This window comes from Xenopus tropicalis, chromosome 9, assembly GCF_000004195.4.
Source record: "Xenopus tropicalis strain Nigerian chromosome 9, UCB_Xtro_10.0, whole genome shotgun sequence".
In the NCBI taxonomy this organism is placed as follows: Eukaryota; Metazoa; Chordata; class Amphibia; order Anura; family Pipidae; genus Xenopus; species Xenopus tropicalis.
In genome coordinates this window covers 44,637,110-44,655,687 of record NC_030685.2, presented here as the reverse complement: position 1 = coordinate 44,655,687, position 18,578 = coordinate 44,637,110, and the positions used below count along the sequence as shown (strand labels likewise).

The 18,578-nt window shown below is 42.5% G+C and overlaps 1 protein-coding gene across 4 annotated transcripts in view; it reads right to left on the bottom strand.

Annotated features, from left to right (window-relative positions):
• pgap1 (post-GPI attachment to proteins 1) overlaps window positions 1-16,395 on the bottom strand; it is a 308,887-nt gene extending 292,492 nt beyond the window's left edge. For 2 of the 4 annotated variants that reach the window (XM_031892786.1, XM_031892788.1), the window contains exon 1: window positions 16,035-16,395. In XM_031892786.1, coding sequence (XP_031748646.1) covers window positions 16,035-16,166 — 132 coding nt within the window. In that variant the 5' untranslated portion in view covers window positions 16,167-16,395. The remainder of the gene's footprint in view (window positions 1-16,034) is intronic. The other 2 variants (XM_031892785.1, XM_031892787.1) reach the window with 1 other exon arrangement.
• Between the last annotated feature and the right edge of the window lie 2,183 nt (window positions 16,396-18,578).

The following is an 18,578-nucleotide window of genomic DNA, read 5'->3' as shown; positions in this document are numbered from 1 at the left end:
TATTTACTAATTTCCTTTTCCACAACTTACAGTGGCTTGCAAAAGTATTCGGCCCCCTTAAACTTTTCCACATTTTGTCACATTACAGCCACAAACATGAATCAATTTTATTGGAATTCCACGTGAAAGACCAATACAAAGTGGTGTACACGTGAGAAGTGGAAGGAAAATCCTACATGATTCCAAACATTTTTTACAAATAAATAACTGCAAAGTGGGGTGTGCGTAATTATTCTGCCCCCTGAGTCAATACTTTGTAGAACCACCTTTTGCTGCAATTCCAGCTGCCAGGCTTTAGGGTATGTCTCTACCAGCTTTGCCCATCTACAGACTGAAATCCTTGCCCATTCTTCTTTGCAAAACAGCTCCAGCTCAGTCAGATTAGATGGACAGCGTTTGTGAACAGCAGTTTTCAGATCTTGCCACAGATTCCCCATTGGATTTAGATCTGGACTGTGACTGGGCCAGTCTAACACATGGATATGTTTTGGTTTAAACCATTCCATTGTTGCCCTGGCTTTATGTTTAGGGTCGTTGTCCTGCTGGAAGGTGAACCTCCGCCCCAGTCTCAAGTATTTTGCAACACTTTTAGGCATTTTACAGAAAAGTCATAAAAACCACTAATTTTAGGAAAGCTTTGCAGACTGGTGCTTTGGTGTAGAAAGGACTTTTTACCAATTTTACACGTGTTTGATATAAGCAGGTATAACGCAGATACAGTCTGTTCTGTAACATATGCCAAGCAAAGCAATAACCATAAGAAAGCAATAACCTAATCTCCCCTTGTGGCAGTTCCCTATTGTACCAGTTTTAAAGCACTCACAAAAACTTTTACATTATATCAGCAGACAAAACGTAAGTCCAATCAAAAAGGCAAACCTTTGAAAAAAGTCTTATTACGTACACAAACACGAGCTTTGACAACCCACAAGATGTACCATACTGAGAGGAAGTGACATGTTTCCACAATATGCACATGCAATAAATATATAAAGGGGGGAAAGTAAGGCAATGTACAAAGGTCCTAGCTGATCACTTTTTGGCATATTGTGTAAAAAGGGAAATGAGATAGGTCTAATGTGAATTGAAACTACAAAACCTTATACATTTTTATTGCTGTATACAGAGTTGGTGGCATCTGAAGAAAAGCAGTTCTGTCAATCAAAGTTTAGGGCACTGGTATGCAGGGTGAAATTGTAAAGTAGAAAAATAGCGCCTATACTCACAGATTATAACATGAGTAACACCCCCTATGGTCGGGGTCCTGCTGCTCCCTACCTCCCCCCGCGAGACAAGTGCTACTGAGATGGTCAGCACATCGCTAGCACCCATCCCCCCCCCCAGCCCTCGGCCATCGGAGGTGATCCGAGGTGGCTCTGCTACTGCTGCGTCTGCACCTAGCACCTGCACCTAGCACCCCCCCCCAACAAGCGCCGGCGCTGCTACTGAAATGCTCGGCACATCAGAGTAGCACACCAAGCCACCCCCGTGCGACAAGCGCCGGGGCTGCTATTCTATTGAGCTGGTGCTGCTGGTCCCTACCTCTTGTGCAGGCATGCCTGAAGTGCAGATCATCTCCTTCCTCCGATGGCCAAGGGCTGCCCAGGCTGTGGCTTTGGAGACAGGGAGCAGCAGCACAAGAGGTAGGGACCAGCAGCACCAGCTCAATAGAATAGCAGCCCCGGCGCTTGTCGCACGGGGGTGGCTTGGTGTGCTACTCGGATGTGCCGAGCATTTCAGTAGCAGCGCCGGCGCTTGTTGGGGGGGGTGCTAGGTGCAGGTGCTAGGTGCAGACGCAGCAGTAGCAGAGCCACCTCGGATCACCTCCGATGGCCGAGGGCTGGCCAGTTGGAAACTGGAGACACGGAGCAGCAGCACAAGAGGTAGGGAGCGGCAGGACCCCGACCATATCAGTAGCAGCGGCAGCACTTGTCGCGGGGGGGGGGGTGCTAGCGATGTGCTGACCATCTCAGTAGCAGCGCCGGCACTTGCCTTATTGGTTGCTAGCATCTGCACAGGTGCTTGTGGCGCTTACTTTCCATGCCTATTTCCATGACCATTCCACCCCTACAACATATCTTTTGCCCACAAAATATTAAGACAATGTGGTTTACAAGGACGTCAAGTGTTGTTCACGCAGTCCTGGTGTCCTGAGAAAAACCGTTTAAGGTTACAGGACCTGTGCAGATGCTAACAACCAATAAGAATTTGAGCTTCACCTGTCAATCAAAACCCGACTCCGACTTAGAGCTCAGTGAGATACAGAGTCAAAGAATGTGTGCAGCCAGTCAGATACAGAAAAGCATGCTATAGCAATGAAACGATTCATAACTTTTAATCAACCATATTTACAAAGTTGACTGTTGTAATGAGATCAACCTTATATCAAAAAAAAAATTTCATGATAGTTCCCCTTTAAGAAGGATATTAATGAGCTGGAGAGAGTGCAGAGACGTGCAACTGAACTGGTCATTATTGATTTTCAATGGGTAAATTAAACCTGCTGCCATTCTCACACTATTAACACCGGGGTCACTAGGGGACTGCATTTTTAGGTTTTAAAAAGTGGGTGGGACCACCAACAGCCAATCAGACTTCACCTATTGATTTTTTTTTGGTTTAAATTTAAAATGCTGCCATTCTCACACTATTTATGTCAGGGTTCCCAAATTTTGCACAGTCAGTAACTGGCTGACTATGTATTCAGGGTTAGAAAAAGTGGGCAGAGCCACCAACAGCCAATCACATTTCACCTATATACTATAAATGGTAAAGTGTAAAATCCACAATTTTTACGTCACCAGACTTTGCAAAGTTGGTCACTGGGGGACTGCAGTTAAAAAAAAGGAAAAGGGTTGGGCCACAAACAGCCAATCAGATTTCATTCATTGAATTTTATTGGTTTAAATTTAAAGTGCTGCCATTCTCACACTATTTATGCCAGGGTGCCCAATGTTTGTCACTGGGTGACTTTGACTCAAGGTTAGAAAAAGTGGGCACACCCACCAACCACCAATTGCAATTTACCTATTGACTTTTATTCATTAAATTTAAACTGCTGCCGTTCTTTAACTATTAATCCTAGGGTCCCAAAACTTTGCAGAGTTAGTCACTGGGTAACTAAAGTTCCAGGTTAGAAAAAGGGGGCGGAGCCACCAACCGCCAATCAGATGTCATTCGTTGACTTTCAGTAGGGAAATTTAAATTACTGCTATTCAGACACTATTAAAACCAGGGTCCCCAAACTTTGAACAGTGGTTTTTACTATATAACTGTGCTCCAAGGTAAGAAAAAGTGGGTGAAGCCAACAACAGTTTTTCAAACCAACATGAAGTTTGTTCTCAAACTTCCCTTTCTAGACTTTAACTAGTCATCTTATAAACTAACTGAACCCGAGATGTCTCTTCTGCAAAAAGGACTGGGTTATGTACCCATGGTGAGTTCCATACCTTTTATTACATTATAGATAATTATAAGCTTTCAAGGGTGCTATGTCTTAAAGAACATGTAAAGCCTACATCTGCATACAATGTATATCAGTTGGGCATGTGTGTCCTACACAAATGGCATAATTTGTACTGCAACTGGAACTAATCTGGAAGGTACTACAGGTAAAAAGGCACCATTAGACACTGTGGGGGCACCATCGAGGTTCAAACTTAAAAGCGCATATGATCCAGGTAGAGCCAATCCTTTTATCAGAACATATCAGTACATGTTAAATAATGACGTTTTCATTTTATCGTAATAAATACAGATGGTGTAGGAATCTTTAGGGAGTTGAAAGGGATCCCATAAAGACATTAAGGGCAAGTAGGGGTATCATAATCAAAAGTGGGACAGAAGGGGAGGGATTGTGATACTTGATTATAATTATTATAAAAATTAACTGCTCTCACAATTATTGGATGATAAAAACTATGTACAATTGATCTATGATCCCACAGAGAGGTAAGGTCGGTAATTTATACTCTGCCCAAGATCCACGAAAATCTGTTAAGACCACCAGGGAGGCCCATAATTTCTTCAAATGGGTCTCTCTATGAAGGTATAGTAGAGTTTGTTGATTATTTACTCCAGTCATGTGTACAGCAAACATACTTAAAAGGATACAGGTGACTTTTTTTTAAGGATGTTGCAAAGTATTGTTTTGCCTGTCACAGATATAATGTTTAATGAGGTATGCCAAAGCTTTCTGCAGAATAAATACAGTGTTCCTGCTAATGTGGCTAATCTATTGGAAGCAAAATGCCAAAATGCCTTTCCTTCTCCTTTAAAGGGCAAAAACTGTAAAAAATAAGCTTCATTTCATAAAATCTGTCCTAATATAGTAAGTTGGGTTGAAAAATCACATTCAACCATAATGCCTATATATAACCTGCCTAACTACTAGTTGATCCAGAGGAAGGCAAAAACCCCATCTGAAGCCTCTCTCTAATTTGCTGCAGAGGGGAAAAAATTCCTTCCTGACTCCAAGATGGCAATCAGACCAGTCCCTGGATCAACTTGTACTAAGAGCTATCCCCCATACCCCTGTATTCCCTCACTTGTACGGAGAGCTATCTCCCATAACCCTGTATTCCCTCACTTGCTAAGAATCCATCCAGCCCCTTCTTAAAGTTATATAATGTATCAGCCAGTACAACTGATTTGGGGAGGGAATTCCACAACTTCACAGCTCTCACAGTAAAAAATCCTTTCCGAATATTTAAACGGAACCTCCCTTGTACTAAACGGAGTGGGTACCCTCGTATCCGTTGGAAGGACCTACTGGTAAATAAAACATTAGAAAGGTTATTATATGATCCCCTTATATATTTATACATAGTTATCATGTCACCCCTTAAGCGCCTCTTCTCCAGCGTAAAACAGACCCAACTTGGCCAGTCTTTCTTCATAACTGAGACTTTCCATACCCTTAATCAGCTTAGTTGCCCTTCTCTGGACCCTCTCTAACTCAATCATGTCCCCGTTTGAGCACTGGAGACCAGAACTGAACAGCATATTCTAGATGGGGCCTTACCAGTGCTCTGTAAAGGGGAAGAATAACCCCCTCCTCCCGTGAATCTATACCCCTTTTCATACAGCTCAAAACCTTGTTTGCCCTTGCAGCTGCTGCCTGGCATTAGCCAAGTTTATTATCTACAAGGACTCCAAGGTCCTTCTCCATTATGGATTTGCCTAGTGCAGTCCCATTAAGGGTATAAGTGGCTTGCATATTTATACATCCCAGGTGCATGACCTTACATTTTCCACATTAAATCTCATCTGCCAGTTAGCTGCCCAGATTGCCAGTTGGTCAAGATCCTGCTGCAAGGATGCCACATCCTGGATAGAATTGACTGGTCTGCAGAGTTTTGTGTCATCTGCAAACACTGCTACATTACTTATAATACTCTCCCCCAAGTCATTTATGAACAAATTAAACAAAAGTGGACCCAGTACAGCAAAAGACTTCACTAAGACCAATAGACCTTAGTTTAGAAAGCAGTCGTTTGTGGGGAACGGTATCAAATGCTTTGGCAAAATCCAAATAGATTATATCTACTGCATCCCCACTGTCCAGCTTCTAACTTACATAAGCACAACAGAGACCGTTTCCGCACACCCTGGCTCTCCAAAATTGAACGCCCGGTTCTTACTTACCTCATCATAAAAAGCAATTAAATTGGTCTGACATGACCTGTCCTTCATAATATTAATATATAAGTAAGATTTTGATTGACAGGTCAAATACATCTTTAGAGGGGGCTCAAATTGCCTAAAACATTTATTACTGTTATTATTATTATTACTGTTTCAAAATGACTAACTCCGGCACAAATCTTGTGTGTAGAGAAACAGGATTAGCATTGAAGTTGGTTATTCTGAAATATTTAGCTTAAAGGAGAAGGAAAGGCTAATAAAGAGTTAATCCCAAGCTGCAGGCATACCTTCAGTTGTCTCAATAGTACCCTTAAGTCTCCCCATACTTCACCCGTTCAGAAGATCAGAAGCCAAACAGAGAAAAAAAACGCTGAGCTGGGTAGAGAAGATCCCCATAATGCATCGCTCCTCCAAGACTTAGTGACTTGTTACTGCAGGCGGCGCATGCGCAGAGGGCAGGTCTGGTTGCCATGGCGACACAGCGTCGCCAAGCTCTGTGACAAGCAGGAGGGGAAAGCGGGGGGGGGGGCAGGTGCTGCGAGCGGCGAGGGTTTGTGGCAGGAGCAGGGGTTTGTGGAGCTGCAGAATCTTTGTGACAGGAGCCGGGAGCTGGCTTGTGCTTTTCAGCCCGTACAGACACGGTGGACAAGATGGCGGCGCCGTTTACTGAAACAAGTATGTAAGTTCTAGTATGTGTATCTCTGTAATTCTTTCATTAGGAAAGCCAGGAATATAGCGTTTTTACACAGCAATAGTAGTACTATTTAATAGTGTGCTTAATAGATTTTGCCTTTCCTTCTCCTTTAAATACTTTGTCTAGGCAATGGAGTCCTTCTACTATGATGTACAGTGGGTCTTGAAAGTTTGTGAAAATGTTCTATATTTTTATATGAATGTGACCTAAAACATAATCTGATTTTCAAACATGTCCTAAAAGTACTTTTAGGGCTCTGGTACACCCTCTGCCATCCCACCGGCGAACATGTAAGTCGCCGGCGGGATGGCAGACGCGGCGGCGCGATTTCGCGCAAATCGCCGAAAAAGACTCGCGAGTCTTTTTCGGCGATTTCCCGAAATCGCGCCGCCGCGGGCGACTAATCTCCCCGTGTACCAGAGCCCTTAGAGAACAATAATCAGCATCAAAGGCTACAGAGAGAGGGAAAACAAATACCACACCTAGCGCAATTTGTCAGATTTTGGGAAAATGGATAGTTTTGAAAGTCCCAGCACACAAATAATTAACTGCGCAAATATACTATAGTGAACGTGCAAGAACATATAAAACCATATAAAAGTTCAAATGCCCAGGGTGCTGGCAAAAAAATAATTATACAGACAGTGAGCCGCACACACAGGGACTTAAAAAATAATACGTTTATTTTGAAAAAAGGTCCAACGTTTCGAGCACCAACTGTGCTCTTCCTTGGGGTTTGTCCCTAAATAAACGTGTTATTTTTTGCAAACTCCCTGTGTGTACGGCTCACTATATATCACCACATACTGTAGGTGCAAAATTTTTTTTATTAACACATGACTAAATGATAAACATTTTGGCTGACACAGCGGCCTTTTTCAAAGTGAGCAAGTAGCAAACAAATCCCCCTAATAAACCCAACAGTGGCGCCAAATCTGGTGTGACATCATACACTGGGAGTGCATATAAAAAAAATAAAATAAAAAATAGATATACAAACAAGCAAACAAAAAATAAGGTAAAATAAGCTAATAAAGAAGGTGAAAGTGAAAGGGTATACTAATGAAGAGCGCCCAGTGTGCAGAGCAGGGCTGTGGAGTCAGAGTCGAGGAGTCAGAGAGAATTTTGGGTACCTGGAGTCGGAAAAAAATGAACCGACTCCGACTCCTACTAAATTTAAATGAGAATAAAAAAAAAAAATAAAGCAAGTTTAAATGTCCCAATTCACAAACAGTCATAATTAATTACTTCTCTGCTATAAGAATAAAGCCCAATGCACGCAGTGCATAAACGAACACGTTGAGTGACCATGAAGCTTTTCATTGACTGTATGCTTCACTAAATGGGACATAACGCACAGTTAAGGTGTGGCAGCTCCACTGCGTCGTGTTCCTCTGTTACAGGGAACACAATGCCCACTGGGAACCCAGCCTAACTATCACTGATAACTGATTAAGTAAAAAAAAAAAATTTGCTATAGAAACCCTACTATAGTTTATATAAATACCCCGCTGTGTAGCCCCAGGGGCAGCCATTCCTGCACCGGGACAGCTGGGGTGTTTGCTACAGAAACCCTACTATAGTTTATATAAATACCCCGCTGTGTAGCCCCGGGGGCAACCATTCCTGCACTGGTACAGCTGGGGTGTTTGCTACAGAAACCCTACTATAATTTATATAAATAAAATGCTGTGTAGCCCTGGGGGCAGCCATTCAAAGGAGAAAAGGCACAGGCACATAGCAGATAACAGATAAAACACTATTGTATTCTACAGAACTTATCTGTTATCTGCTATGTAACCTGTGCCTTTTCTTTTTTCCAGCTTGAATGGCTGCCCCCGGGGCTACACAGCAGCTTATTATATAAATTATAGTAGTTTTACTGTAGCAAACACACCAGTTTTACCAGTGCAGGCAACTCTTTTATTTTTTGGTGTTACTGTTCCTTTAAGGCTGAAGCTTTAAAACATTTGAAAAACTGCTGTAATTCAGCTGTAATGTTAGCTTAAACCTTAAACATGACTATGGGATTCTAGGGAAATAGTAGGAGTATAGATAAAATTGTCTATCAGTTTATTATCAGTTCAGTTGTGTTTTAAGTGCCACTTCCCCTTCCTGGATGTATAAAATACAATAGCATATTAAAACAGAGGAGTCAGAGTCGTGGAGTCGGAGTCAGAAGTATCAGAAACTGAGGAGTCGGAGTCGGAGAATTTATCTACCGACTCCACAGCCCTGGTGCAGAGTATTGAGAATAAACAATAACCGAAAAGGTGCTTATACCCATGTACCACTGAACTGCAACTCACACCTTCTAGACGTAAGCCCAAAACCCACGCTGCATATAAGTAAAAGAACAAAAGGGGGCACATCGGCACTACCTTGTATTGGGCACACAAGTGTCAGTCGCGCTCGGCCGGACCTCACAGGATGTGCGATATCAGCAGAGCAAGCGAAGGGGAGATCGGCACTTCCGTATAGCGCTTATCAGCGCATATCAAAGCGAATCCGACGGCTAGTGACACGTACGAGCGTGGAGTCTAGCCCACACAGGGGGACGGTACATTCGGTGCACAGAATGTACTGTCAGGGGTTCATAATGTACAGAATGTTGCGGTGCCTGAGAGCAAGTATATGAATAAAGCAATTTGTTCTTAAAGAAAATGTTGTTTGTCATTTCACAAACAAGGTAAGGTACCGTACTAGTACAATGTTGGTGTCCGTACCCAGCAAAGGGGGGACCGCCAATCAATGTTAAAAAATCCGCAAAAGTATAAAATGAAATGCAATGTGAGTGGGCGTATTGGTGTGCCAAACAAAATGTATGGGTAAAGACTGGGAGAGCCATTAACCATAAAGCTAGCAAATAACAATAAAAAAATATATCGGTTTGGGTAATGAGGTGGAGAAAAAGCCTATAGGTACAAGGTATATAAGAGAGAGAAAAAGCCTACAGGTACAGGGTATACAAGAGTGATGAAACACACCCCAAGTTGAGCAGGACCGCAGTGTAAAACATCCTGGGGTTGTTACAGTTTAGCAACTTAAGCAATTGGTACACATAGCGTTGAAACAGTAACTAATCGGGTAATTCAGAGACAGCAACAGAGTTATAGTTTAACTATATGGGTGGTCCAGTACAGGCAGTCAGACAAGCTAATAATCTATAGAATGGGGGGGGAAAAAAAAGATATTTCAGATAGAACGAAGAGTATGAAAACATTTCATTAAGGCCACGCGGGTTAATTAGTATTGAGTCTGTGCATCCATTTCAGTTCAAATTGTAAGAGAAGTTTTTCACAGTCACCGCCCCTCACCGGAGAGTGAATAAAGTCAATCTCCATACATCGTAAACTGGCCAATGAGTGCTTTTGTAATAGCAGTATTGGGGAGCTCAACCCTCTGTTAACTTACCCAAACCGGTATCAGGTGCAAATTCTGGAAGAACCTCACCTTGCATGGGGATCAATATCCAACAGCAAAAAAATCCAGCAGCACACTGAAGATGCAAGCCGTGAAAGAAGTGTTTTATTTGCCCAAGTACATACAAAAACCAAGAGCAACATTTCGGGCCCCTCCGGACCCTTTCTCAAGCTGAGTGTGCTGAAGGAGTGTTTTTGTGACAGAAAGTGTGCTGCCACAGGGGTATCGGCATTCCCTGTTGCAAATGCTGAGCGTATCACAGATCTATGGTTTGCCATCCGATCCCTAAAGGAGGTAATGGTTTTACCAATGTAAAGACGACCACAGGGACATTTAATGAAATATACAACTAATTTGGAGGTGCAGGTAAGTCTGTGTTTAATCTGTATCATGTGGCCTGTATGTGGGTGGTTGAACGTTGAGCCCGTAATCAATGAGCTGCAAGTAGTGCAGTTGGGGCATTTGTAGCAGCCTGGTCTAACCGATGGGAGCCAGGTAGACAATGCCTCCAGCTGATAACAGTGAGTGGGATCAGTTTTTACTAAAAGGTCCCGAAGGCTCCTGCCCTTTCTATAGGCGTGCGATCTTTCTCTACTACAGACCAATGATATAATATAGAATCCGTTAGTGGTTTCTTATCCGGGGTAAATGTTGTAATAAAGTCTTTCAGCCTGGTACTTTAGCTGTGGGTCCCTCCTGGTACTCAAGGTTTGTTCACGGGGCAGTTGAAGTGCTCTTTCCTTGCTTTGGAGAAGGTCCTGGAGGATGTATCCTCTCTGCAGAAATCGCTGTACCAGGTCATCAAGTTGTTGATGCAGAAGATGTTGATCAGAATTGTTACGCACCATCCTTACCATTTGTGAATAGGGGATACTTTTAAGCAGATGAAGGGGGTGGCAAGAGGAATGGTGCAGCAGTGTGTTCTGGTCCGTGGCTTTCCTGTAGATGGTGGTCATTAAAGTAGATTCTGAAATGGAAATTGTCAAATCCAGAAATGCAATAGATAACGGGTCAATGTGAGCCGTGAATCTAATAGAAGTCGGGAGATCGTTTAGTTCCTGTACCATAGTCAAAAATTGTTCCTGTGACCCAGTCCATAAAATAAGAAGGTCGTCTATGTAGCGGAACATCCTCCAAAAATATGTTTGCCATATTTAGGAAAAATATGGGAATTTTCATAGTTTGACATAAATAAATTTGCGAATGACGGGGCGACATTGGACCCCTTACACGTACCACTGGTTTGCAAGTAATATGAAAATTCAAATTTGAAATAGTTGAGAGTCAGACAATGGGTTAGGAGGGTCAGCAAGAATTCAGTGGGCGGTCTGTCCTTATCGGGGAAATCCTGCAGGAACTTCTGAACCACCGTTATCCCTTCATCAATTGGGATGACTGTGTACAATGAGGAAACATCTATTGTGGCAAGTAGGAGATCACATGGTAGGGGAAAAATATCTTGTAGCTTAACTAGCAGATCACCAGTGTCCCTAATGTATGTGCTCATTCTCTGTACTATAGGTTGTAAAAAATAGTCAATATAGATGGAAAGAGGTTGTAACAGCGAGTCACATGCGCTTACAATAGGGCGCCCAGGGGGTGCAGTTAAACTTTTGTGTATTTTTGGCAGTGTGTAAAAGATAGGACATATTGAAAATTCTTTTGTCAAAAAATTGTAAACATCAGTCGTGATAAAGCCTCCACTCAGACCCAGTTGTAATGAACTATCAATCAGTTTCTTAAATGTCAAAACGGGATCCCTGTCCAATCTGCGGTTTTGTCTGCAAGTTGTTTCCTAATCTTCTGTCTGTAGCCAGAGTAATCCTGGACAACTACAGAACCCCCCTTGTCAGCAGGACGAATGATAATGTTCGGGTTTTGGGATAGGCTATCCCATTCGTTCTGCTGACAAGGGGGGTTCTGCCCCCTTTTGTTCTTTTACTTATATGCAGCGTGGGTTTTGGGTTTACGTCTAGAAGGTGCGAGTTGCAGTTCAGTGGTACATGGGTATCAGCACCTTTTCGGTTATTGTTTATTCTTACCACTCTGCACACTGGGCGCTCTTCATTAGTATACCCCTTCACTTTCACCTTCTTTATTGCCTTATTTTTTGTTTGCTTGTTTGTATATCTGTTTTTTATTATTTTATTTTTTTCTATACACACTTCCAGTGTATGACGTCACACCAGATTTGGCGCCACTGTTGGGTTTATTAGGGGGATTTGTTTGCCACTTGCTCACTTTGAAAAAGGCCGCTGTGTCAGCCGAAATGTTAGTCATGTGTTAATAAAAAAATTTTTGCACCTATAAGCCCTGTGCGTGCGGCATATTTTCTCATAGATGTATGACTTTTTCTGCATACTGCACCCAGGCATTTTTACACCGATTTGAGACGTGAGTGCCTTCTTCTATAGATAGATAGATTATATATATATTATATAATATATAATAGAAAGAGTGCCGCACACATAGGGACTTGATACAAAAGAAAAAGTGGTTTTATTGAAAAAATTCCAACGTTTCTGTTCTCTCCGAACAGGGGCACCAGCCCGGGGTAAAAGGTAGGCAATTTAAGTCACTTGGGGGTGCCTAACATTTTGGCACCCCCAAGTGACTTTGCCTTTCCTTGTCCTTTAAGATGGCTTTGCGATTTCTTCAAAGAGGTTATCCAAGGGGATTAATCCATGATGTTAAGCAATGGGCCTTGTCACTTGATAGATTGGAGGTCATTAAGGGAGATCCAGGAAAAACAAAGAGAGATACTGCGAAGAATGCTCTGTATTAGGGCTCTGGCACACGGGGAGATTAGCCGCCCGCGACAAATCTCCTGTGTCTCAGGCGACTAATCTCCCCGAAATGCCATCCCACCGGCGAAAATGTAAATCGCCGGTGGAATGGCATACGCGGCGGCGCGATTTCACTGAAACAGGGAGTTTGTCACGGGCGACTAATCTCCCCATGTCCCAGAGCCCTTATACTGTTGCATACAATGCCCGTACACCCTTAATTAAGGACTCTGTTATCTCCCTCGGATGCGGTAAGCAAGTATACCAATAAACAGACTAGGATCCTTTAGATTTGGAAACGGTGTTGTGTGCAGTACTCTAATTACTGGTGGTAAGTTCTTTCATCCTCACAGTGGCAAGGCTTATCATATTAAGCATAGGCTGCCGTGTACCTTGCGAAATGTTGTGTACATACAGTAATCAAATGCCCTTGTGGGCTCATTTATTGTGGGAAAACAAACAGACAGCTTAGGGAAAGGATAAGTATCAATCGATCCATAATTAGAGCAGCCATTGATCCAAATCCAAAACATAACACTAAACATGACATCTCTAAACAACCTATAGCTCAGTATTGGTTGCAAGCTAGGCATCCCACTTCGTTCTTTAAATGTATGCCTATAGATTGTGTACAGGACCCACCCGGGGGGGGGGGGGGGGGGATGATGTGCATAACCTCCGTGCTGGTGGGGATCTTGTCTGCTTTGTGGTGAAGGGTTCTGGTAACCCCCATTTTGTTATCTAGTGGATGGTGGGACATTCTCAGTCACATGTGACCCTTGGATGTGGCCATGAGGGGTTACACTCAGTCACCTTACACCCAGGCTAGACTAACATCAGATACCTCAAAGCATACCAGCACCCTTAACATTTAGTCACTGCCACCATTGATCATTAGCAGGTGATAGAACCTAATATCATTATTCCATTGCTCTCTGTAAAAGGTAGTATTTCCAAATACACAAAATATATCACTTTCTCTCACTGTAGTTAGGGTTAGCTTCTACTAATTCAACAAGTACTATAGCAGCCAATGGGTTAAAGGAGAAGGAAAGGCTAAGTCACTTGGGGGTGCCAAAATGTTAGGCACCCCCAAGTGACTTAGAACGCCTACCTTGTACCCCGGGCTGGTGCCCCTGTACGGAGGGAACAGCACCAGCCCGGGGCACCTGTAGACACCGCTTCCTCCTTCCTTTGCGCGCTGCCGGCGAAATCCGCCGGCCGGCGCATGCGCAGTAGAGTGAAAAGCCGACTTTAATGTTTAAGTTCGGCTTTTCACTCTACTGCGCATGCGCGCGCAAGCAAGGAGGAAGGAGGAAGGAGGAAGCGCCGGCAGCTACCCCGGGCTGGTGCTGTTCCCTCCGTACAGGGGCACCAGCCCGGGGTACAAGGTAGGCGCTCTAAGTCACTTGGGGGTGCCTAACATTTTGGCACCCCCAAGTGACTTAGCCTTTCCTTCTCCTTTAAACTACAGTCAAACACGCTCTCCTGGTAGCAGCTGACTAGTTAATTAGCATATAAACATAAGTTTCTCTTTACATACAAACAAGAAGTTAATACATTTACAAACTGTCCCAGGTTCATTGCCCAAATGGTTTGGCTCCAAAACGTCTTTTAACCCAGATAAGTGAGTCATATTTCAGCAGTCCCACGTCGCACATCTAATTAATGGTATCTGTGTGAGTCTGAGTCCAAATGTTTCTAGAGTTTCTGGAGGTAACTCTTGCAATGCCATACTGCTCTAGCATGATAGTGTTAGTTTCCTGTAGACCTCTATTTCCAACTTTCCACCCTCTCTGACTTACCAAGCAGTTGTTGTGGTTCACTGTGTTGATGTGTTCAGTGAAAATCTGTACCTTGTATGTGTATTTTAACCCTAGTGTCATCGACGTATCAGAGCCCTACACCACAGTACAGACAAGATCCCCACCAGCACAGAGACTAAAGTTTGCCATACATTAAGATTTTTCCAGTGGATCTCAAAACAAAACTATTTATTCAGTGTAAGAAATTACCATCTTGGTTGTGCTATTATTTTTATAAATATGTGATGTGTTCATATACATGGCGTTTTACACAAAAAGTATATGGATAATTTATGCCTCGTAGAAAACCTTTTGTCCAGAAAACTTACATTCCAAGTTACACCCCAAACCAAAATATTCAATCAGAGCCCCTGTCCAACCATGTGTGCTACAGCAAACATCTCAGTACCGTATGTAAGAAACCCTCTCAACAAGGAGTGAACATCGTGCACATTGGAGCCCCAAATCCAAGATTATCTGCTACTAAAATCAAACAAAAAATTGCAAAAACATAACAGTATTTTATAGATCTTTCCAATCTACATGGACAGTGTTAGGACAGTTTGCAAAAGCACTCAGTCCCCTTAAAATGCAAACATGGGAATTCACCATCCTGTTTATGCCTCTCTCAAATTGACCAATCCAGATTTTCGCTATCTAGGTTCTGAAGCTAATATAAAAATAGAATATAAAATATGCTAGAATTTCCAGCAATGTTATGGATCTCATCAAACCGTGCCTTATATGCTTCGAAATTATTATGCTGGACCGGGTGGCAGAATGGACTTTGCTTTCAAGGAGAAGAAAAGGCTAATAAAGTGTTAATCTCAAGCTACAGGCATAGCTTCAGTTCTCTCAATAGTGCCCTTAAGTCTCCCCATATTTTGCCTGTTTAGATGTTCTGAAGCCTCATATGGGAAAAACCCCCCCACTAAGCTCTGTAAACAAAATTCCCATAATGCCACGCTCCTGCACCAAGACCCCTGTACATGTGCAGTTTGTAAGACTATGAGGAAGCATCCTGCTGTATGGCTCAGAGGGAGTTCTTAGCATTCTAATTGGAGGGGGGAGCAGGAGAGGGGAGAGAGCTGTGCAGACTCTGGCACAGGAAAAAAGGAGACAAGAAATTAGTGTAGCGTTCCTGTAAGTACTAATGGCTGTATTTACATAGACCTTTCTGATAAAGCTTACTTAGTTTTTACCTTTCCTTCTCCTTTAACAGGCGTACACAACAGGATCAATAAGTATATTTTAATTGCGCAGTGAATTTTTTGGTCTTACTGTGATGCTAATTTATGAATTTTGCTCGTGCACTGATTTTTATGAACTGAGACCACTGATCGGTCTGTGAGATGAGGCCGAGATCCTATGTAAAATAGACAAACTGCAACTAACTTTTATATATCATTTTCCTGCACATGTTCTTGAGAATCTACCACCAGCCTTTTCGGGAATATTTACTGACAACTGGTATTCTTTTGGACCAAATGGTGTCGTTATTTATATATATATATATATATATATATATATATATATATATATATATTAGACTCCGAATTTAATATTTACTATAAATATATATATACTAAGCTGGTACTTTAAATGCATTTATCCTGTAGAAAGCTGCGTAAATGTAGCAGCGTTTAATAAGTAAAAGCATAACAAATCGTATATACTCACCTGGTACTCGGGGTACTCAAACATGTAGGTCATGCTGCACCTGCTAGACTCGTAGGCGAAGAAAACATCGTTCACTCCCAAGGCAAGAAGAACTAAAACTACGCTGTTAAAGACTGCACTGACCGGATTCATTTTTTGTATAGAAAGGCCTTTAAATAAATCCACGCTAACAAAATGAATGGGAAACTAATCTTCTGGCAAAACACAGCGTGCAATTACAAACGAAAGAAAACTCGGATACACTTCAGTATTTCCTGGTCATGGAATGAAAACAGTGATTTGATTGGAAGGTATTACGTCTTCGGGACTGATTCTTGCAACGCTTACATTGATTGGTGTTGTTCGCTGTTTAAAACGCCTGCGGTTGTAGTTCAGGAAGTAGTCGCTCCGTACTTTGTTTGCTGCAGTGCCATATAGTAACCTTAGATAGGAAAGAACTATACAGTCTCACATTATAAATATTTATTAGTACAATACATGATATGATAAGGAGTTGCATAAACATTCAAGAGAAGCAAAGAAAATATTTAATGCTTAAATTAATAGATAACCCCTTATTTATTCTTTCTTGTGTTGCTTGTGTTTTACCTGCAGCATATTCAATATAATTTATGATATGTACCTATCCCAATAACAGACCAAACACACATTAGTTGTTAAAGAAACATTGCTGGACACAGCTTCCTTTTGGGGTCTCATAACACCCTAATATCTCACTGCCCCCAAAAGAGTCTATTGTGGCACCCATAGGTGATGGAACAGAGGGGTCATAGTCTCCACAAACATTTAACCCCATTTTAACTTTTTTTTTTAAAATTATGGGGCCAATAACCATTTGATGGTGGAACAAATATAACTGCAATGTGAATGCCTGCCTTCCTGCCAAGCCTGCAGTGACCTTGCTGCCTTCAAGCAGTGCTTAGCAAACAGCCTGCCAAGCCTTTCCTGTAATGCAAAACTTTTACTGCAGCTAAGATCATGTGCCTCTCTAAATTCAGCATTGAGTGTTGTTGCTTGTTTGGGTGGTGCACAGTTAAATCTCCCTGAAAGCTGATTTTAGAGAAGGGAGAAATCTGAGCTGCAGTGAAAAGTTTTCTATTATGCGGCAGACTTAACAGGCCAATTGTTAAGCATTGCTTGATGAACTGAAAAAGTGGACATTCAGCTACAGCTTGAATGCAACACGTACAGTTCAAACTTTAGTGATTTTTTTTTTTCTTTTATGGGTAGAGAAATGTAATGGGGAGGTGTGGGAGAGGAAAGCAAAACATGGATAAAATGAAAAATGAGAGGCTATTTTACATGTAGCATTACCATTTTGTCATTTATCTGCTCCCAGGGCTGTTGGTCCAGAGTGGCACACTTGGGCATCATGTCTACTTCAATAAGCACAGACCATTTCTTCATTGTGTACCTTACTATATTGAACTTCACATGCTTGAAAGTTAATCTGTCACAAATTTCTTGGGGCAGTGGTACCCCATGGTACTATAAAGCAGCCTTGGCTGGAAGAAGGTTTAAAGTTAAACTTCCAATTTTCCAAATTCCTATGTGACTGAGTACTGATCATAAGAGTAAATAGACAAAATGAGCAAAACGATGGGTACCTTTGGCATGATACATACTTGAAGTACTCTGCCTGTCATGAAATGCTGGGGGCCACACACTTGCCATGTCATGAAATGTGGTGGAAGGGGACACACTGTCCCCTTCAACCACATTTCCTGACAAGCACAGTGTGTCCCCTTCAACCACATTTCATGACAAGCACACACTGTGCTTGTCAGGAAATGTGGTGTAAGGGGACAAACTGTGCTTGTCAGGAAATGTGGTGGAGGGTACACAATGGGCCTGTCATAGATAGTTAAGGTATATGCAGGTTTAGTCAGCAGATGGTGATAGAGCCACCTGTGAGCCTATATAAGACAATGCCTTGTTGGGCATTGAAAACATCAAAAACATCAAAACATCTTTTTGGCCTGAAAACATCAGAGTGTAAGGAGCACCGGCACACGTTCCTTCCTCTAAGCACACTGTTCCCCGAGCTCCTTTGCTTAGATACACTCCTGCGTGCATTCTGCACCGACGCGTGCGCACATGACCGCTGACGTCAACTTTGGTGTGAAATTCAAAAAATAAATAGTGCTTCCTTCCTTGTTTTGGTGTCCAAGCTGGTTTGGTGTATTATGACCTTGCTAAAGCTCATATTGTACTGATTTCTGCAGGTTTTTGACTCTTGCCTGTCCTCGACTTACAAATCTTTGCTGCTTGCCACTGACCCATTGCTTGAATCTGACTTTGCATGATCCTTTTGGTACTACATATTTGAATTAACCTTGGCCGTGTGTAGGATCTCTGTCAATTCCACCGCAGAAAGTTCCAGGGATCCAAAAGGGCTTAGGTGAAGACCAGGGTTGGCAGGGCTCTCATGTTACACCTTAGAGGTTAATTCTGGCAGTTTACAAGCTTCTCCAGGATCCAGGAGGCTCAACAGGCTCACCTATCCCAGTCCTTTCAGGTTTTTGCCTCCTGCCCTCCAAGGTG